Source organism: Hemiscyllium ocellatum, chromosome 10 (genome assembly GCF_020745735.1).
Source record: "Hemiscyllium ocellatum isolate sHemOce1 chromosome 10, sHemOce1.pat.X.cur, whole genome shotgun sequence".
NCBI lineage: Eukaryota > Metazoa > Chordata > Chondrichthyes > Orectolobiformes > Hemiscylliidae > Hemiscyllium > Hemiscyllium ocellatum.
The window spans coordinates 102,504,957-102,527,884 of NC_083410.1; the positions used below are offsets into that span (position 1 = coordinate 102,504,957).

The 22,928-nt window shown below is 41.7% G+C and overlaps 1 protein-coding gene across 2 annotated transcripts in view; it reads right to left on the reverse strand.

Moving 5' to 3' along the window:
- fermt1 (FERM domain containing kindlin 1) overlaps positions 1–22,928 on the reverse strand; it is a 90,715-nt gene that overhangs the window by 40,207 nt on the left and 27,580 nt on the right. For both annotated transcript variants that reach the window (XM_060831075.1, XM_060831076.1), the window contains exon 4: positions 7,907–8,047. In XM_060831075.1, the coding sequence (XP_060687058.1) occupies positions 7,907–8,047 (141 nt within the window). The remainder of the gene's footprint in view (positions 1–7,906; positions 8,048–22,928) is intronic.

Genomic DNA, 22,928 nt, shown 5'->3' on the forward strand with positions numbered 1-22,928 from the left:
ACATCATAAGGTCTTATGCTTGCTTCTAAATAAGATAAAGAACAAAGACAATTACAGAACAGGCCCTTCTGCCCTCCAAGCCTGCACCGATCTGATCCTCTATCTAAACCTGTCACCTATTTTCTCAGGATCCCTCTGCTCCCTTCTCATTCATATATCCGTCTAGATACATCTTAAATGATGCTATCATACCCGCCTCTACCACCTCCGCTGGCATAGCGTTCCAGTCACCCACCACCCTCTGTGTAAAGAAATTTACACGCGTATTTTCTGATTCAGTATGTGGATGGACCTACTAGAGAAGGTACAAAACTTGATCTACTCTTGGGAAATAAGGCAGGGCAGGTGACTGAGGTGTCAGTGGAGGAGCACTTTGGGGCCAGTGACCATAATTCTATTCGTTTTAAAATAGTGATGAAAAAGGATAGACCAGATCTAAAAGTTGAAGTTCTAAATTGGAGAAAGGCCAATTTTGATGGTATTAGGCAAGAACTTTTGAAAGCTGATTGGAGGCAGATGTTCGCAGGTAAAGGGACGGCTGGAAAATGGGAAGCCTTCAGAAATGGGATAACAGGAATCCAGAGAAAGTATATTCCTGTCAGGATGAAAGGGAAGGCTGATAGGTATAGGGAATGCTGGATGACTAAAGAAATTGAGAGTTTGGTTAAGAAAAAGAAGGAAGCATATGTCAGGTATAGACAGGATAGATCGAGTGAATCCTTAGAAGAGTACAAAGGAAGTAGGAGTATACTTAAGAGGGAAATCAGGAGGGCAAAACGGGGACATGAGATAGCTTTGGCAAATAGAATTAAGGAGAATCCAAAGGGTTTTTACAAATATATTAAGGACAAAAGGGTAACTAGGGAGAGAATAGGGCCCCTCAAAGATCAGCAAGGCGGCCTTCGTGTGGAGCCACAAAAAATGGGGGAGATACTAAATGAATATTTTGCATCAGTATTTACTGTGCAAAGGGAAATGGAAGATATAGACTATAGAGAAACAGATGGTGACACCTTGCAAAATGTCCAGATTACAGAGGAGGATGTCTTGAAATGGTTAAAAATGGATAAATCCCCAGGACCTGATCAGGTGTACCCGAGAACTCTGTGGGAAGCTAGAGAAGTGATTGCTGGGCCTCTTGCTGAGATATTTGTATCATCGATAGTTACAGGTGAGGTGCCAGAAGACTGGAGGTTGGCAAACGTGATGCCACTGTTTAAAAAAATGTGGTAAGGACAAGCCAGGGAACTATAGATCGGTGAGCCTGACCTCGGTGGTGGGCAAGTTGTTGGAGGGAATCCAGAGGGACAGGATGTACATGTGTTTGAAAAGGCAAAGACTGATTCAGGATAGTCAACATGGCTTTGTGCATGGGAAACCATGTCTCACAAACTTGATTGAGTTTTTTGAAGAAGTAACAAAGAAGATTCATGACGGCAGAGCAGTAGATGTGATCTATATGGACTTCAGTAAGGCATTCGACAAGGTTCCCCATGGGAGACTGATTAACAAGGTTTGATCTCATGGAATACAGGGAGAACTAGCCATTTGGATACAGAACTGGCTCAATGGGAGAAGACAGGGGGTGATTGTGGAGAGTTGTTTTTCAGACTGGAGGCCTGTGACCAGTGGAGTGCCACAAGGATTGGTGCTGGGCCCTCTATTTTTTGTCATTTACATAAATGATTTGGATGCGAGCATAAGAGGTACAATTAGTAAGTTTGCAGATGACAGCAAAATTGGAGGTGTAGTGGACAGCGAAGAGGGTTACCTCAGATTACAACAGGATCTTGACCAGATGGGCCAATGGGCTGAGAAGTGGCAGATGGAGTTTAATTCAGATAAATGTGAGGTGCTGCATTTTGGGAAAGCAAATCTTAGCATGACTTATACACTTAATGGTAAGGTCCTAGGGAGTGTTGCTGAACAAAGAGACCTTGGTGTGCAGGTTCATAGCTCCTTGAAAGTGCTTCTTGACCACTCTATTGACCTGCATTGCCCTCCTTCAGGGAACAATGGACCTGAACACCCAGATCTCTTTGGATATCAATTTTCCCCCGGGCTTTTCCATTTACTATATAGTTGGCTCTTGAATTGGATCTTCCACAAATCAACACCTCACATTTGCTTGGATTGAACTCCATCTGCCATTTCTCTGCCCAATTCTCCAATCTATCCATATTCCCCTTGTCAGTCCCCTTCACTATCTGCTACTCCACCAATCTTAGTGTCATCTGCAAACTTGCTAATCAGACCACCTATAACTTCCTTCAGATAATTTATGTACCTGTATATCACAAATAACAGCGGTCCCAACACAGATCCCTGTAGAACATCACTGGTCACAGTTCTCCATTTTGAGAAGCTTCCTTCCAATACTACACTCTTGTCTCCTGCTGCCCAGCTAGTTCTCTATCCATCTAGCTGGTACATCCTGGACCCCACGCGACTTCACTTTCTCCAGGGTCTAGGTTACATCCTTGATATGTTTTGAAGGAACTGGTCCATAACTCATTCAGTGTCTTGATTTGCTGTCTGTGGGAATACTTCAATGCAATCAGCTACTGATCATGCTTGTTGACATCATAATTCCCAGGCTTCCAGCAACAATCTTGCCATGATTCTAGATTAAACTGCCAGCACCATGGCTCAGTGTGGGCTGCCAGTGGCTCAGTGGTTAGCACTGCTTCTCAGTGTCAGGGACACATGTTCGATTCCAGCCTTGGGCAAACGTCTGTCTGGAGTTTCCACATTCTCGTGCCTGCATGAGTTTTCTCCAGGTGCTTCGGTTTCTTCACACAGTCCAAAGATGTGCAGGTTAGGTGGATTGGCCTTGGGAAATTACCCATAGTGTGCAGGCTTGGGGAGGTAGCGATGGGAAATGCAGGGTTACAGGAGTAGGGTGGGTCTGGGTGGGATGCTCTTTGATGGTATTGTGGCCTTGATGGACCAAATGCTTCCACACTGTCGAGATTCTGTTCTAAATCGATCCTATTCAGGAGAGGGGAAACTCCTCCTCATAGTGATTGCCAAATTTCTGCAGGCTGCTTTTTTCAGGTTACATAATCACTTGCTGTGTATCTAGCCATTATGCACGTATGGGCTGGGCATAAACACATGACCTACCACAGTTTTTAAACTGACAGATAGCCACTGCTATTAAATGTGACAGTCCCCATGCTACTCTCTGTAGCACTAGTGTTCCAGGTTCCACCAAAGAGAGAAAAAAAGAGAAACCATTACGTCATGTTCTGCTCTCAACATTGCCTTCTCATTTGCGGGACTGCAGATCTTCTCCAAATAGACTCAGATAAAGTGTAAAAAATGAGGTCTGCAGATACTGGCGATCACAGCTGAAAATGTGTTGCTGGTTAAAGCACAGCAGGTTAGGCAGCATCCAAGGAACAGGAAAATTGACGTTTCGGGCATAAGCCCTTCATCAGGAATGATGAAGGGCTTATGCCCGAAACGTCGAATTTCCTATTCCTTGGATGCTGCCTAACCTGCTGTGCTTTAACCAGCAACACATTTTCAGCTCAGATAAAGTGTAACCATGGAGGTGAGGAGTGAAGGATCCATGACCTGTCCTCCTGTGTTTCTTTCCTCTTCAGATCAGTAGGAAGTGCCCAGCCATCGGCCATCTGAGAAAGTTAGTATTACATCTTGGCTGAATCTCTCAGTCTGAGGAGATCAAACAGTGAAGAGGGGATGTAAAAGTTATTCCCCACTTTCTCCTTCATGAGATTCAGGCCTCCCTTCCCCTCCATTCACCCTTGACAGTCCCAAAGTAGCCTACCCTCATTCCCTCTATGCCTCGTACAAACTACCACTCCATCTTTATCTTCCCAAAATACCTTCTCTAAAGTTCATGAGATGTTTTTCTTGCCTCCCATATCTCTGCCTATCAATCCATAACTCCTTGCCTGCATATGATAAGACTGAAGAGGCGTCATATCAAATTAAAACATTAACTCTTATTTCTACCTCCACATTCTTACACCATAATTAAAATACAAAAAAAAGAGTTGGCATAAATTTGACTCTATCAAACTCCAGCTTTTGCAGCAGCAGAGAGTGAGCTGCATCCAGCAGCTTCAACTTCAAAACTCCCAACTTCAATAACTGAAAACAAAATTAAAACCCTCAGTCTATTTGAGCTTGACTCTACCCACTCATGCTTCTTTTATCTAATTTTTAAAAAAACTATTTACTCTGCTTTCCATGGAGCAGCCACCTCTGCATTACAACGTCACTCCAAGAGAAACAGGTCAGTACAAATCCCTCTTAAAGGCTCATCTTGTCACAAAATGCACTGACTGTCAGCACTTAACACATTCAGATAGCAAAATAAATGATGATTCAGCTGAGACAGAAGCTAAACTAACATAAAAACAAACACTTAAATGAAAATATGTGGAATATCTTTTATCATATAAGAGAAATATGAAAGGGCTCTAATATAAAATTAGGTTTCAGGACTAGTGGAAGTATGCAATGGTAATTAGAACTTAACAACTTTGTACATTCATCATTATAAACCCAAAAACATCTTTCAATGAGCTGCAACTTCTTGAAGAATTTTTTTAACAGCAAGAGTAATAGCATATAAGTGTAACTTTTGTTGGCTCACACTCTGTGCAGATTTCAACGGCATATTCTCTGGTAAAGTGCAGAATCATGCTCAGCAATATTCTGGTTTCTGTATTATTCTGGATACACAGGCTCCATAAGTTGCAATCAGTTTTAATGGATTAATGGTAGCAGGTCAAAATGGGCGGTGCTGGAAAAGCACAGCAGGTCAGGCAGCATCTGAGAAGCAGGAGATTTGACATTTCGGGTATGAGCTGTTATGCTCAAAATGTCAACTCTCCAGTGCTTCGGATGCTGCCTGACTTGCTGTGCTTTTCCAGCTCCACACATTTTGACTCCGATCTCCAGCTTCTGCAGTCCTCACTTTCTCCTAATGACAGAGGTGCTGACAATTCTCATCATCAATCCACCACAAAATCTGAAAGACATCTTACAGAGCCATATATTCATCTCCTGGAAACAGAATACTGGACACCTAGCCATGTAACCCTGTCTCTTGATCCCTTTCTAGCATGGCATGGTCAGGAATAGATTTAATTGAAGTGGGAATGTCTACAGTGCATAGAGGTTTCAAAACAGTGAAAGGAAAAAAAAAACTGCAGAAGTATCTTTGCAAAAATAATATTAATCTTGAGCAAAAAAAGAGAAATAATCAAACTTCTCACTCACAATCCAAACTGTTTGATCCCAATTCTCCTAATATTCTTTTATGGAGGGGTAAAATGAGATGGTGACCATCTTTATATCATTGGTCACTAACAGATGGCTTCAGTTTACAGATGCATCAAGTACTATGATAATCGTATACACGGACTATCAAATTTTAATGTCCAACATCTCATAGTTATACCTGAGGTCTTTCATGGTTTTTAAAGAGGAGGAAATACAGACCTGACCACAGATCAAGGCAAACTCCAGCACAGCCCTGTGGAACAAACGGCCTGTGCTGAAATTATCATTTTATCTAATTACAATCAAAACCAAGGAATTTAAATCTTGATTCACATGTATTTAATTAGGAGGTGGAATGCTCACCCACCAGTTAGCCAACTCGAGTGGACAATTGAGCTACATATCAACAGATGGTTTTGAGCAGGAGAGAGAGAATAAAGTTAATTTGTGACAACATGAGCTAGAACCCTCTCTCTCCCTGCTTCTTCCTCTCAGCATCTTCGAATAGGGAAAACAACCGTTCACCCAGTGATTTAACGATATGTTTCAGAACTGCTGAGTGAACTATTAAACTACTGTGGTTACAGGGTTGACAATCTAACACCTCAAGGACTCTAAGACCTCTTAACTGTGCATCATTTATTCCCCTTGTCTGTATCAGGCACACACACCCTTTTAAAATTATTGCCAGTGTTTGTGTGGTGTTGCGGTTTTATTATTTTTCCCTTTGTGTTAGAGGTGATAGAACTCCTCTTTCTTTCATCCAAGATTAGATTAGATTTCCTACAGTGTGGAAACAGGCCCTTCGGCCCAACAAGTCCACACCGACCCTCCAAAGAGCAACCCACCCAGACTCATTCCCCTATATTCACCTCTGACCAATGCACCTAACACTACGGGCAATTTAGCATGGCCTATTCACCTAACCTGCATATCTTTGGACTGTGGGGGGAAACGGGAGCACCCGGAGGAAACCCACGCAGACACGGGGAGAATGTGCAAACTCTACACAGACAGTTGCCCAAGGCAGGAATTAAACCCGGGTCCCTGGCGCTGTGAGGCAGCAGTGCTAACCACTGAGCAACCGTGCCGCCCACTGATGACCCTGCCAATTGACTCCTTCATCTCCATTTAATTAAAATTACATTTTAATGAAGTATAACAGCTCCATGCTGCAATAAAATAAAATATTTTTGTGACTGACCAAGGTGAGTTGGGGGTAAAAAAAGAGATGATTTTCTTAGTTGTAAAACATGTTATATACACTGGTCAAGCAGAAGTGCTATTTTAGTTTAAAATTGATTTAAGATCGATGTCTTTTATTTATTTGGCAAGTTAGAAATGATCTTTGCAGATATAATTTGCAAACATAGCAACTGCATAAATAAAGAAATAAATATTATTTCTGACAATATTTACAGTGTATGTCTCTAATTCTAGTTCTGCAGTACTTTTAAAATCAGAAATAGGTTGCACAAAGGGAAATTTAAAAAGTTCAGTGCATGTATTGAGAGGTGTATTGTTGTGGTTGTGTTCGCCGAGCTGGGAATTTGTGTTGCAGACATTTCCCCCACTTTTTGCAGTTCTGGTATACAGGAAAGCCACACACACAGACCAAGAACTAAACTACGAAAGCAACCACCCCAACTCACGCAAAAGAAGTTGCATCAAGACACTATTCAAAAGGGCCACAACACACTGCAGTACACCAGAACTGCAAAAAGAGGAAGAAGAACACCTATACAATGTATTCACCGAAAACGGATACCCACGCAATTTCATCAACAGATGCCTAAGGGAAAGACAACGGAATGAGGACATGCCGCAATCCAAAGGACTAGCCACACTACCATACATCAAGAACATTTCCGAACTGACAGCCAGACTGCTGCGACCACTAGGACTCATAACAGCACACAAACCAACAGCCTATCTCAGACAACAACTCACCAGGACGAAGGACCTGATACTCAGCATGAGCAAACCAATGTAGTGTACAAAATCCCATGCAAGGACTGCACAAAACACTACATAGGACAAACAGGAAGACAGCTAACGATCCGCATCCATGAACACCAACTAGCCACGAAATGACACGACCAGCTATCCTTAGTAGCCATACATGCAGATGACAAGCAACATGAATTCGACTGGGACAACACTACTATTATAGGACAAGCCAAACGGAGAACAGCCAGGGAATTCCTAGAGGCATGGCACTCATCCACAGTTTAAATCAACAAGCACATCGACCTGGACCCAATATACCGACCACTGCAGCGGACAGCTGGAACTGACAACCAGAAGCGGCAGATTCAAACCACTACAAATGCCGGAGGAAAGATCACAGAAGCACTTCACAGGAAGCTGCCAAGCACTGAGGATGTCACCTAGACAGGGGACGAAACGTCTGCAACACAAATTCCCAGCTCGGCGAACAGAACCACAACAACAAGCACCCGAGCTACAAATCTTCTCACAAACTTTGAACACCTACAGGTGTATTGTGAACAGAAGGCGCACAAACATTGAGAGTACAATTTCAATATGAAAGAAGGCACTCCAGCGCATACACATCTTTCGAAAATAAACCAAATTGTTTACAACATTTTAGACGGTTTAGCTTCGCTTACAAAAGTATTACCTACTGATCCTGGAGAAACTGGCCCCTGGTCCAAGTCTAAAATATCTTCATCAACAGCATGCTTACGGTTCTTCTCTTTCCTCTTTTTTGAAACGTTCCCTCGTGGTTTCAACAGGGAAAGTTCCTCCGGCCTACGAATATCTAAAAACATTTGGAAGTACAATTAACCTTATTGTACACAGTTAAAACTAGCTCCTACAAAATATCAATACAATGCATTTTCTAAAATTTGAACATGAAGCATTGTCTCCAGACGTATTTCATAGAAACGCGAGGTCTACCAACTGTTTGAGGTATCCCTCTGCAAAATCTGTCAAGTTTGCTCAGTACTCTCAGGGATTTGGAAGGCTACTCCCCCGGCCCCGCTCAAAATTCACAGGCAACTGCCAGAACCCCTCTCGGTAATGTCTCCCCTTCCTTCCTGCACTCTGCTCACCTCAGCTGACACCTTGGTTAATATCTGTGTCAGGAGACAGTGAAGCCTGCAGATGCTGGAGATCAGAGTTGAGAGGGTGTTGCTGGAAAAGCACAGCAGTCCAGGCAGCATCCGAGGAGCAGGAAAATTGATGTTTCGGGCCAGAGCCCTTTATCAGGTAGGGCTATATTTTAGAAGGGCATCTATATTTTAGACTTCCTGATGAAGGGCTCTGCCCCAAGACATCAATTTTCCTGCTCCTCGAATGCTGCCTGACCTGCTATGCTTTTCCAGCAACACACTCTCAACCTCAATATCTGTGTCAGCCTATCTCTGATATACTAGGGAGGCAAGTTGAACTCTGGGGACAGGTATGGTTCTCAGACTTCTTCAGTAGTAAATTTCCAAAGTCAATGAGCAAAAGTAAATTTGAACACAACTTTGATAAGTTATGTCAAAACAAGATGTTTGTTTTCAATGATCAAGTACAGTCAGTTCTTCCAGAAGGTGATAGTTGCATTCCTGTGCGATTCCACGCGATACAAACATTGCGCAATACAAATAACACCTAAAGTGTTGGCAATCTAATCACATTGTAGCCAACACACACTTTAAAAGTTCACACTTTAGAAACAGTGTTCCCTATTCACTCAGTCGCGTTACAGCTAATTCAGGCTAACGAAAGTAGAACTGACTGTACGTAAATCCTCTCCTGAGTGCCAGCGTTTTGAAAATATACAATTGAGTGGAGTACTGTGTTCAGTTCTGATTGCCTTGTTATAGGAAGGATATTATTAGGCTGAGAGGGTTCAGAAGAGAGTTTCTAGGATGTTGACAGGAAACCAGAGTTTGTTATAAGGAGAGGCTGGGTCTTTTTTCATTGGAGCACATGAGGTTGAGGGGTGACCTTATCGAGGTTTATAAAATCATCAGAAGTATACATAAGGTGATTGGCAGGTGTCTTCTTCCCTAGGGTGGGGATTTCAAGATTGTTGGGGACATATTTTTAAGGTAAGAAGAGAAAAATTTTAAAAGGAGTCTAAGCATAACTTTTTTCACAGAGTGGTTCGTATGTGGAATGAACTTCCAAAGGAAATGGTGGACACTTAGGTAAGTACATGAATAAGAAATGTTCGGAGGAATATGGGCTGAGCTGAGGCAGGTGGGACTAGTTTAGTTTGGGAACATGGTCAGCATGGACTGGTTGGACAAAAGGGTCTGTTTCCATGCTATCACTCGACGAAAAAGTAGATAAACACACGAGGGAGAAAGAAATAGATATATGAATCAACAGGTTAGATGTAAAAGTGTGAAGGAGGCTTGTGTGTTGCATTAACACCAGTATGGATTTATTTTCATATTATAAACCCTATGTATTCCACATAAAGTGTAGTTATGCAGCACAGATAATACCTGCTTAAACAAAAACAGAATATTAAACCAGTTACAAATGGGTGGCACGGTGGCACAGTGGTTAGCACTGTTACCTCACGGTGCCAGAGACCCGGGTTCAATTCCCACCTCAGGCGACTGTGTGGAGTTTGTGCACTCTCCCCGTGTCTGCATGAGTTTCCTCCCACAACCCAAAAATGTGCAGGTTAGGTGAATTGGCCATGATAAATTGCGTGTAGGGGAATGCATCTGGGTGGGTTGCAGGTCCGTGTGGACTTGTTGGGCCGAAGGGCCTGTTTCCACACTGTAAGTAATCTAATCATAACATGAAACAACCATGTTATTCAAATTTCTGCAGAGAGGGACAATTTCCTCCTCGCAATTCATAGCAAAGGACAAATAATCAAGCAGGTGAAACACATTTAGTTGGTTAAAATGCAAAGCTCAAGTTCCTTTGTGCACCTGCCAACTTTTTGGTAAACTTATCCACAGAAGGAATGCCATTGCCCATGTTTTCAGATCTGTCTGCTGGCTTTGTACCTCTGGCTAGTATCTGATTAACACGTCTGTTTGGAGTTTCCATCAATCATCTTCTGAAGGTATGGGGTCGACTTGGAGAACCCTCACGGAAACTCCCCATCTACATATTCATCGATGTGGTCTAGTTACCCAAAGACTTCATTAGCCAGCTGAGGTTAATAGCTCAGCAGTGTCTGTTGGCACACTTATCAAGAATGTGCAGTAGATATCCAACGCGCAACAGATTTATTGAAGCTGTGCTAGTTCTCAATTGGAATTTTTGACAGTGGGAGAGAAAGTAGGCATGTAAGAGAGTTTATCTGAATTTGATGTTGCATTTTGGAGATGAATGTGAACAGCATGTGAGGTAAAGATCGAACACAAAACAAATAAATCACCACGAGAATGTCACAGTAAGTGTACTCAAAACTCATCACAGGAACATTAAGGAGATGAAATCCTTAACCCCACAGGATTTTCTATCTCTCAGGAGGCTCCCTGTCTTGGAAATTCTCTACCACAGAAGGGTGATAGCAGATGGGTCAGTGAATATTTGTTAGTCGGAGGTGGATAGAATCCTGTTGATCAGGGAATCAAGGGTTAACAGGGAATATGGAATTTGAAACTCAAACAGATCAGCCATGATCTTGATGAATGGTGGAGCTAGTTGGAGTGGCTAAATGGTCAAGTTGTTCTCCTATTTCACATGTTTGTGTGTTCACTTTGCTTCACAAGAAATGATTGCATAGCCATGTCAACACATATACAATGGTTTGGGTCACAGAATGCTCATTTTAAAGTTACTAATCTGCCTCCTAAAGGTCCAAAATGACTAGCAGCAGACAGTGACTCGTAGCACTCAGCTGCATGGATTCCACTGCTGATCACCCTTCAGGTTTAATAAAGCTTGTGACGCATATCCACAGCTCCTCAAACCTCAACTATTTATGCACTGGGTAATCATCCCATTTGGGGCAGGATGTTCATAGAACAGATATTCCTAGATTTCTCCCCTTCAATCTTTACTGCAAGCAAATTATGTTTATATTTCTTAATTCCTCTCTCTTTTACTCTAATTTCCCTTTCTTTATTCATCTCAGTCATTCTTTGCTGTTCATTATATTCTATTCAATCTGACGTGCCATTCAATTTTGTGAAATTTTGTATTTTTTCATTCAGTCTTATCCTATCTTTAACTTCCTTAGTCAGTCATGCATGATGCATTCTTCCTTCAGAGTAGTTCTTGCATACTGGAATGCATCTTTTCTGAGATATTCTGAAATATCACCTGTTAGTATACTTCTGCTGACTTATCACTTAGCTTTGTTTTGCAGTTCACTTTAGTCTACTCTATCTTCATGATTGCTCATATTAAGTTTAAAATGCCAGGATTTTCTCCCTCAAACTGAAAGCAAAATTCAATCATTATATGAACACTGTTATCTAAGCACACCTTTATTATGAAGTCAGTAACTAATCCTGACTCGCTGCACAACACTAAACCTAGTCTCGTCTGCTCTCTGACTGGCTTTACAACTTGCGGCTTAAGAAACTGTCCTGAAGACACTACGAATTCATCATTCAGCAAACCCTGGACAGTCTGATTTATATGAATTAAAATCACTTGCAATGATAACTACACTTATCTCAGAGACACCCACTATTTCTTCCTGTATCTCTCACAACTGCTTTTAGGAGGCCTATAAACCATTGTACAAGTGACTTAGAGTCATAGAGTTGCACAAAACAGAAGCAGACCCTTCAGTCCAACTCATCCACGGCAACCAGATATCCCAAATTAAATTTAGTTCAACTTACCTTTACTATTTCTCATCTCTACCTAAACTAATTCTATTTCCGAATCACCAGAATTAAAGTAATCTTTCTCCATTGTACTGACATTGTCTGTAATTGAATGAGCTACCCTTCCACCATTTATTAACTTTCAATCCTTTCTAAATATTATGGACCCTTGAATATTCAGGTCCCAGGCATTCTCATCTCCTGGCTGTCTTTTTAATCACCATCAGATCAAATGTATTTCTCTCTATTTCTCTTTTCAACTCATGTTATTTTATGAATGCTACATGTATTCAAGTATAGAGTCTTCAGTACAGTGTTTTTGTAATCTATAACCTAACTATTACTGCCCAATTAGGTGTGCACACTGTGACCACCATTCCCCTATCGCACCCTTGTTCTCCTGGCCTTTTATTTCATCAAATCATCCCAACTCAATTCCTCACCTCTACTATTTAGTTTAAAGCACTTCCTACCACCATAGTTATATCTCTCACCAGAACATGTTCTCAGCATAATTCAGGTGGAGGTTGATCCCAACAGCAGAACACCCACTTTCCCAGTACCTCAAAAATCAAACACAAAAGCAGAAATCACTGGGAAAACTCAGCAGGTCTGACAGCATCTGTGGAGAGAAATCAGAGTTAATGTTTCAGGTCGAGTTGACCCTTCCTTAGCCCCAAAAATGAAAACCCATTTCTCCCATTACAACCTTTGTGCAACACATTCATCCCTCTAATCTTATTTACCCATGCTAATTTGATCACGGCTCAACTAACAATCCACAGATTATAAATTTTGAAGATCTGTTTTCTAATTTACCTCCTTGTTGCTCATATTCCTTTATATAAGGCTTTATCCGCTTATGAAACTTTGTGTTGTCAAAAACCCAGGTGTCTGATTTTTGGATGTCTATGTTAGCTCAACTGATTTTGTGCTGCATCTCCTCTTTGATAGTTGCCTTCAGAGAAAAGGTAGCTGCCGACATATGGGAATATGGATAGTCTCCCCATTAACTCTGTCCAAAGACTTGTAGATCCAGGACTGGCCTGCTAAGTCACCAGAGGACAAGAAATGTCCCTGAAACAAACAGTCATGTTTGTTTCAGAGAGATCAGTGAAAATTTTGTTGGTGATGATGAGACAATATGCAGCCAACATCATTAATTCAACGTGACACATCTTGGATTTGTGCACAATTTTACTACCATCTTGCATTCTCCATTTCTTCATAACCTTCAGGATCTTTCTGTTATGAAAATCTGGATCTAGAAGGATCGGGGAAAACAGACGGCAACCATACTACAATTAGGACCACGTAATAAGAATCTTAAAGCAACATTTCCATCGTCTCGATCGTTTTGGCCTACTTTGCTCTACTCTCCAACCAAGGTTTCCTGTATTGTTGTTGTCTGTGACATTGTTGCCAGCATTTGGTTGTTGCAAAGACATCTAACTACAGGGACAGCCAGTGAAGGAGCTGAAACAGGAGAGAATAATATCAATGCCAGAAAATTCACAAAGAATCTTGCAGGCATCTGTATGAATATTTATCCATGTGTGATTCAAACCACCTTCTCTGAGAGTGACAGGCAGCATTAACCATTCAATAGAAGCCCCTATTTCCCCACCCACTCATTAATTTGTAGAATAGAAATAATTCTTTCAAACTGACATCAAGAAAAAAAATCATATAAACTAAAGTGCTTTCTACAGCAGTAGCATCACGTTTCAGTATTTCAGGTTCTATGCAGATAACACCATGACAAGGCCTTGAAAACACACGGTAAGGATCAAAATAAATGATTAATAGGAATTAGTGTACACATACATGAACAAATAGTATAGGAGCAGCAAAGACTTAAGCAAGTCGCCAATTGAAGTAAATTTGAAATAACACCCAGCAGAGTTTTTCAATCCTTTTGACATAGGCTCCTAAGACTGTAATGTTTGAACTTTCAACTTTATTTCTTTATGTCCTGCTTAAACCCAAGAAGGTCTGCAAATGTGTAACTTTTACACTCTACCATGATTACTGCAATGTTTAACTTTGAGCTGTTCTTTCTTTCTACCTTGTTAAGATTCTGTACCTAGGTACTTGTATCTAAGATGGCACCGTGTGTGGTGACATAATGCACTTTTCACTGCACTCCTGTACTTGAGTACAAGTGACAATAAAATCAAAATCAACTCAAATAATTTGGGAGAAATTGGCACGGGGGAAATGTCACTTTGCTCTAAAACAGTCAAACATATTAATTTCAGACTTATCAACAAACTTAGCCACCAAGCTAGGATAATTTACAACAGCTCATAATTTCTTTTTAAATACTATTAACAATTCTGTAAATATCATATGAAATGGTGATAGAATCACTGAATATGCATTAAATCATATTTGACTGCACAGTTTAATGATGGAATACCAAACTGTTCATTTCACCCAACAAAGCTGTCTGATTCTAGCTACAGGACAGGTCATTACATGTCTTTGTGCTGATGAGCATTATCAACAGGAATGTGACTGCAATTTTAAGTGAATTCATAACTGGAAAAAGCGAATGTATGAAACTGCAAGATATTCTCCAGGAAAAATGTGATCACGTAATAACATTGGGACTGAACAGCAGTGTGCAATAAAAGATACCAGCTGACATGCTAGAATCAGTTCTGAGATTACAACTCACAAACCAAAACAGGTGAACAAGAATTCATGCTTGCAAGCTCCTCACATGTACAGTTGCCTATCTCATCATTTGATCAGGGAATATGTCAGATGAAAGCTAGGTGCCTCCTGATATGAGTGAAGGGATGCTCAACTAAAGAACTGACCCAGGTTAGTACACTTCTCAGAACTTAGCTAAGCAACAACAAAACAGTTGGGTTTCAGTAGCAGATAATTTGCTGCACCCCTTTAGATATTGCACAAAGCAGAGGGAGGAAAAGGATTCGAAAACCAAAATATGTTAAACAGGATAACAATTAAAATTAATTCAGTATGAAATAGAGTGCTTCATTTTTCATTTTGTTGACTTTAATCCTCCTTAACAGACATGGAGGAACAGGCCATTTGGTCCCATCTGCCTGTTCCACCATCCTGCAAGATCATGGTTGATCTCATTGTAACTCCAAATCCACAATCCCGCCTACCCTGATAACATTTCACCTCTACCCTCATAACCTGTCACCTCTTTAATACTAACTCCTGCCCTCTGAATGAACAATATTCAAGAACTCTGCTTCTATCACATTTTGAGGAAGAGTTCCAAAGACTCTCAGACCCCGAGAAAAACAGATGCCTCATCTCGGATTTAAAAAAACATGACTTATGATCTTTAAAACAGAGACCTCCTAATTCTAGATTCTCCCATAAGAAGAAATATCAACTCATCTACCCTGTCAAGACCCCTCAGGATCTTATCTGCTTCACTCAAGTCCCCTCTTACTCTAAATTCCAATGGACCTAGCTTAGCCTGTCGAGCATTTCCTCATAAGACATCCACAGATGGCAATAACTAAGTGATACCATCAATTCCATTTTACATTCTTTTGTTGATAAATAAGGATATTTTAGATGCACCAAGCAATGATGATATAAGTGGCTGCAAATTATCTGAACCATAATTGGAAGGGGAGCCAAAGAACACAAGGCAAATTGCCATACTGTAACTTTTTTTTCTAAGCTAATTCTGATTTTAGGTTCAGATTATTACTTGTTACTTGCCATTTCAGCTCTGTAACTATAATTATTTTTATCAGTCAATAGTGGTCTGTGCTACATGACTTTATCTAGAAAAATGTCCTGTTGCCTGGAGTTTGAAGACTGCAGCATATTTAAGTAGCTATCTATCATTTCTTCTCTCAGTTAATCGTTTCAGAATTGACATTTATGAAGGCTCGCTGACTATGTGGTGCCCTAGTGCTGGGAAAAGCCTGTGTTTTCTTCTGTACAATGTACCTTTAAGGATCAAGTGAACCAGGGAGCATTTTGAGATTGGCTTTCAGATTATGACATTATTAGGATCCCAAAATCCAAGATGAATGTGAAAACTTCACACAGAAAGTCACCCAGGGCTGGAATTGAACCCAGGTCCCTAGCACCGGGAAGCAGCAGTGCTAACCACTATGCTGCCAGACCCCTAAAGTTAAATCATATATCTTTTTCCAAAGAAAATAAATCTCAAACAGATATAAGAACATAAGAAATAGGAGCAGGAGTAGGCCATCTGGCCCCTCGGGCCTGCTCGCCATCTATTAAGGTTACGACTGATCTTTTCATGGACTCAGCTCCACTTACCCATCCTCTTATCAAAACCCTTAGTTCCTTCATTGTTGAAATATCTAGTTTTAACTTAAAAACTTTCAACAAGGTAATCTCAACTGCTTCACTGGGCAAGGGGTTTGGGTGTAGAATTTCCTCCTCAACTCAGTCCTAAATCTGCACTCCCTTAGTTTGAAGCTATGCCCCCCAGTTCTAGTTTCACCCCCCACAAGGTGAAAATAACCTCCCTGCTTCTATCGTATTTATTCCTTTTATAATTTTATATGCTTCTATAAGATCGTCCCACAGTACATAGGTACATTATCAATTCAATAATTGTACAGACATGAAAATACAAAGTTAACAAGATGAATGATTCAAATGTTGATTTAATATTTTGGTTGTTTTACAACGTGTGGCGGGTGGTGGTTTAGTGGCAATGTCAGCGGGCTAACGATCCAGAACTCCCCGCATACACAGGTTCAAAGCCCATCCTAGGAGAAATAAGAATTTAATAAAATCTAGAATTGGAAATAAATGGTGACACCTTGAAAAATGTCCATATTACAAACAAGGAAGTGCTGGATGTCTTGAAATGCATAACAGTGGATAAATCCCCATGACCTCTGTGGGAAGCTAGAGAAGTGATTGCTGGGCCGCTTGCTGAGATATTTGTATCATCGATAGTCTCAGGTGAGGTGCCAGAAGATTGGAGGTTGGCTAACGTGGTGCCACTGTTTAAGAAGGGTGGTAAAGACAAGCCAGGGAACTATAGACCAGTGAGCCTGATGGTGGGTAAGTTGTTGGAGGGAATCCTGAGGGACAGGATGTACATGTATTTGGAAAGGCAAGGACTAATTAGGGACAGTCAACATAGCTTTGTGGGTGGGAAATCATGTCTCACAAACTTGATTGAGTTTTTTGAAGAAGTAACAAAGAGGATTGATGAGGGCAGAGGAGTAGATGATCTATATGGACTTCAGTAAGGTGTTCGACAAGGTTCCCCAGGGAAGACTGGTTAGCAAGGTTAGATTTCACGGAATACAGGGAGAACTGACCATTTGGATACAGAACTGGCTTAAAGGTAGAAGACAGAGAGTGGTGGTGGAGGGTTGTTTTTCATACTGGAGGCCTATGACCAGTGGAGTGCCACAAGGATTGGTGCTGGGTCCTCTACTTTTCGTCATTTATATAAATGATTTGTTTGTGAGCATAAGAGGTATGGTTAGTAAGTTTGCAGATGACTCCAAAATTGGAGATGGGGTAGATAGTGAAGAAGGTTACCTCGGAATCTAACAGGATCTTGACCAGATGGGCCAATAGACTGACAAGTTGCAGATGGAGTTTAATTCAGATAAATGCAAGGTGTTGCATTTTGGGAAAGCAAATCTTAGCAGGACTTATACACTTAATGATAACGTCCTAGGGAGTGTTGCTGAACAAAGAGATCTTAGGGCACAGGTTCATTGCTCCTTGAAAGTGGAGTCACAGGTAGATAGGATAGTGAAGAAGGCATTTGGTATGCTTTCCTTATTGGTCACAGTACTGAGTACAGGAGTTGGGAGGTCATGTTGCGGCGTGCAGGACTTTGGTTAGGCCACTGTTGGAACATTGTGTGCAATTTGGGTCTCCTTCCTATTGGAAAGATGTTATGAAACTTGAAAGGGTTCAGAAAAGATTTACAAAGATGTTGCTAGAGTTGGAGGATTTGAGCTATAAGGAGTGGCTGAACAGGCTGGGGCTGTTTTCCCTGGAGCTTCGGAGGCTGAGGGGTGACCTTATAGAGGTTTACAAAATTATGAGGGGCATGGATAGGATAAATAGACAAAGTCGGAGAGTCCAAAACTAGAGAGCATAGGTTTAGGGTGAGAGGGGAAAGATATAAAAGAGACCTAAGGGGCACATTTTTCACACAGAGGGTGGTACGTGTATGGAATGAGCTGCCAGAGGATGTGGTAGAGGCTGGTAAAATTGCAACATTTGAAAGGCATTTGGATGGGTATATGAATAGGAAGGTTTGGAGGGATATGGGCCGGGTGCTGGCAGGTGGGACTAGATTGGGTTGGGATATCCGGTTGGCATGGAGAAATTGGACCGAAGGGTCTGTTTCCATGCTGTACATCCCTATGACTCTATGAATGAAAAGCTGGTTTAATGGCAATTGTGTAACCCTTCTTGATTGTTATAAAAATGCATCTGGTTTACTAATATCCTCAAATATATCTGTCTCCAGACTCACTGATAAAGTGGTTAACTCTTCACTGCCTTCTGAAACAGAGACAGTATTCAAATGGGCAATAAAATTGTTTGGCCTGTCAGAGTTATCCACATAAATGAATTCTTCAAAAAAGAAAGATGACGTCCTCATCTTGCATTTGTTTACCCCTTCTATTGAAGTAGGTCTTCAACTCATTGGCTCTAAGCTGAAAACTGCTGGCTGCTAACACTCAGCATAATTTCCCAATCATTAGAATCTTTTCTGTCACTCTCTGTACACGATTGACATGTCATACATTGGGGCTGGTCTGAGTTAGTTTCTGTTGCTTCACAACGTAGCTCCATAAATGGTAGTAAGTTCAAATGACCTAGGCTGAATATTTAAAAATTAATTTGCAGTACGTGAGTGTCCCTGGCTAACCCAGCATTTATTGGCCATCCCTAGTTGCCCCTGGAGAAGGTGGGGGTGAGCTGCTTTCTCGGACCACTGCAGTCCATGTGCAGTAGGTTTACCCACAATGCCCTTAGGGAAGAAATTTCAGGATTTCAACCCAACTACACTGATTTTAATGATCTCAAGTCCCACCTGCTCAAGACATTAATCTCAATATCTCTGAACTAGTTGACTAGAAAATATCTATGTGCCATTGATGCATGGCTGAACTGAAACCCACCATCAGGAAATTGGCCAGTTCAGGACCATGTATATCATCGTTGGGCTGCCTGTGTTTCAAGGATGACATCTACCCAGAGTCATATGTTTTTGCCATGGGTCTTTGCAGGATGATTAGGCCAATTCTCAAACCTCAATTTTTTGGGTGCATGGTCAAGGTATCCCAAGAGGCCGTGGAATCTTGACTGGAGCATTTTCTTCCTTTTCCTTTCTTTTATGCCTTTGGATTCAATGCATTTTAAATGACTGACAACAAATCTCTTCCAGTCATTAATGCCAGTGCTTCAAGAGCTTCCGAATGCATGTTTTCCCAGGTGCTGGCAGGTGGGACTAGATTGGGTTGGGATACCTTGTTGGCATTGACGGGTTGGACTGAAGGGTCTGTTTCCATGCTGTACATCTCTATGACTCTATGGTCAGTATGGAGGGGTTGGACCGAAGGGTCTGTTTCCGTGCTGTACATCTCTATGAATCTATGGTCAGTATGGACGAGTTGGGCCGAAGGGTCTGTTACCGTGCTGTACATCTCTATGACTCTAAGAATTGAGCAAATAGGACTTAACGAGTGGATGCTTTTCAGTCATTGGTCGCAATGTCATGTCCTTCACAGACAGTTTTGCAAGAGGTTTTCTTGAATGGTTGTGCAGCTAGCTTCAAGAAAGGGATTACCATTTGTTCAACAGTCCTCCCATTGAAACTGGAGATTGTAATGGAGGTGCTGCTCGTGAAATTTCTCCAGTGTTCTTGTGTATTGCTAGTACACAGTCCAGGTATCACAGCAGTTCAAGGGTGTGATGCCAATAATCACCGTGTACTTGGACCTTTGTTGACTTAAGGATTTCTTTGTTGTCAAACTATTGCCGCTGTAGCTTGTACAAGCTCGGGTATTGGATCCTTTCTTCAAAAATACCTTTATAGCAAAGGTATACGAAATGCTGAATAGGTTTTAGGGTCTCTTCAAAATACATGGAAGGTGGAATATTTTACAGAGTGGATCTGGGTGAAACCCCAATGACACTTGTCTGAAGCCTGGGCTAAGTTTCCAAAATGAATTCTCTAAATTGGCATCACATCCACAAGCACCCACACCCTGCACCACTGATGCTCAGTAGCAGTGTGTGCTATCTACAAGGTGCACTGCAGAAATCCAAAGATCCTAAGACATCACCTTACAAACCCACGACCACTTCAATCCAGGAGGACAAGGGCAGCAGATATATGGGAATACCAACAGCTTCAACTTCCCCTCCAAGCCACTCACTTGGAAATATATCGCCATTCCTTCATTGTCGCTGGGTCAAAATCCTGAAATTCCTCCCTAAGAGCATTGTGTGGGCCAACCTGGAGCACATGGACTGCAGCAGTTCAAGAAGGCAGTCACCACCACCTTCTCAAGGGCAAGCAGGGATGGGGAATAAATGCTGGCCCAGCCAGTGACACCCACATCTCACAAAATTAATAAAAATTGTTTAAAAATGCACACAGCCGTTTCCCTTGCTCACTTTATGGTGTATATTCTCTCAGAATATCCCATTATCTTCGTGAGAGGAGAAAACATATATCCTGTCACAGCTTTAGACATCCCTCAGTGACATTTCTCAACCACTCCTACAGAATTAGATTTATTAATTTATTTAATATTGTCACTTGTACCTAGGTACAGTGAAAATTGGATAATGTCGCCACGTTCCGGCGCCAGCTTGGATGACAGAATCCATTGTATAAATGGTCAAATACTGAATAAACTAATATTAAATTGCTATTGCTAAAACAAAAACAGCTTCAAATGTTCATCTTTCTCTCTCTGTAGACTTCACCCTCTCTGTTCCTCCAGCCGCCATCATCGGACATCCCCATCCTGGGGTCCTGGTGATTTGCTCCTTTCTTTCTGCCACCGGTGCTGTCACTTCCACGTCTGCCGCCCCTGAACTGGAGACAGTCAATGCTGCGGCGGGTCCCACAGCCTCCTCCAACACTGGACACTGACCGATGGATCCTGGCTCCAAGTTGACCGATGGGGTCCTGGCTCGTTTTCCGATGTCGTGACCCAAGTTGGAGTGCGGTTGGAGATACTAGGGGTCCCGGCCTCCAACAGGAGGAGGCCCCCAGGGCCCGCAAAGCCATTAAAAAACATTAACGGAGCTGCGGAGCTGGAAAGACAATGATGAAGCCATGTGGACACGGCAGGGCCTGCTACATGGGCCCTCGAGTGGCCATGCCCCACAATCGGGAGTCAAGCATTGCCGGTCACTTTGCCACCTTGAATCGACAGATTCGCAGTATGTGTGCAGCATCAATCAGAGAGCTAGATAATAGAAGACCAGCACTCCACTTTTCAAACTGGAAGCATCACGGACAGGCACTGACCGTGACATGTATCTAACAAGAATGGGAGGAATAAATTTAATTTATTTCCCCTGAAACAAAGGAAGTTCCCTGAGAAAACGTAATGGAGGGTCGTGAACACATCTTAGATGGGAAAAAGCTTTGTTTTTGATTGGGAGGTGAGTTAAGTTTGCGCAAACTCAACTGCAATGGCCAGTGAGGAACATTGGGAGAGAATTCAACAAGAAGAATACAGTCAAAACCAAAGGGACATTGGATGGAAACAATGGTGACGACAATACAATACATGCACGCTGCAAAACAGCACAAAAGTACGAACCCTGACAGCTTGCACATTCAAATGCAATATGCATCCTAAATGGTTCCTGAATTACTTCACCACATTCCTAGAATTGAATTTGGGAAATGGACCACCAGATATTTGTCAGACATTCTGAAGTACTAATCAGGTTATTTCAAGAAAGGTCCAATTGCATTTTTCTGCTGAAAATATGATCTGCCCACAGAAGACAATCCTTGAGAGGACAGGAAATACAAGTCATTAGGAACGATGGTCACACTGTGCTCAATAAGGTTTTGCTAAGCCATTTTTCTATGAACTTTGAACAGATTTTCTGTAGAAGGAATCACTTGTGCAGCAGATTACTCATAAATGTATTTCCTTTTGATGCTGATATTCTGTAATCTATGAAGAGTAAAGCATTTACTGGACGGGAGGGCATTGAAAATTTGCAGAACTGAAGATTGACTTATTGAATAATCCATGCAAAGCCCAGATTTTTGGAAGAGCATCAATCTTCTATTGATATGTGAATTAATCACAGCGTAGATGCAATCAGCCAATGATTTGTCTAAAGAACAACAATTTTCTATATACAAGATAAAGATTATTGCTGTCAATACAATTACAGAACAAAGGAGTTCAAATGTATGTCATTTCCCAGTGTAACAGATCACAAACTTGAATATATTCGCTAAATACATTCATGAAAACAGTTTGTTGAAAATGACAGTCAGCACATCTGCAGCAGTTGACAAAAGGTCTGCGAAGAGATAGTGAGGATGACAGATTCTAGAGATCAGAGTCGAGAATGTGGTGCTGGAAATGCACAGCAGGTCAGGCAGCATCCGAGGAGCAGGAGAGTCATCATTTCGGTTATAAGCCTTCATCAGAAATGTGTGTGGGGTGGGGGACAAGGAGGGGAAGGGGCTGAGAGATAATTGGGGGAGTGGGGCTGGAGGGAAGATAGCTAGGAAGGCGATAGGCAGATGCAGGGGTGTGGTGATGGTGATAGGTCAGATTGGAGGGTGAAGCGGATAGGTGGGAAGGAAGACAGACAGGGAGGATAGTTCAAGAGGGTGGTGCCAACTTGGAGGGGAGATAAGGAAACTGGTGAAAT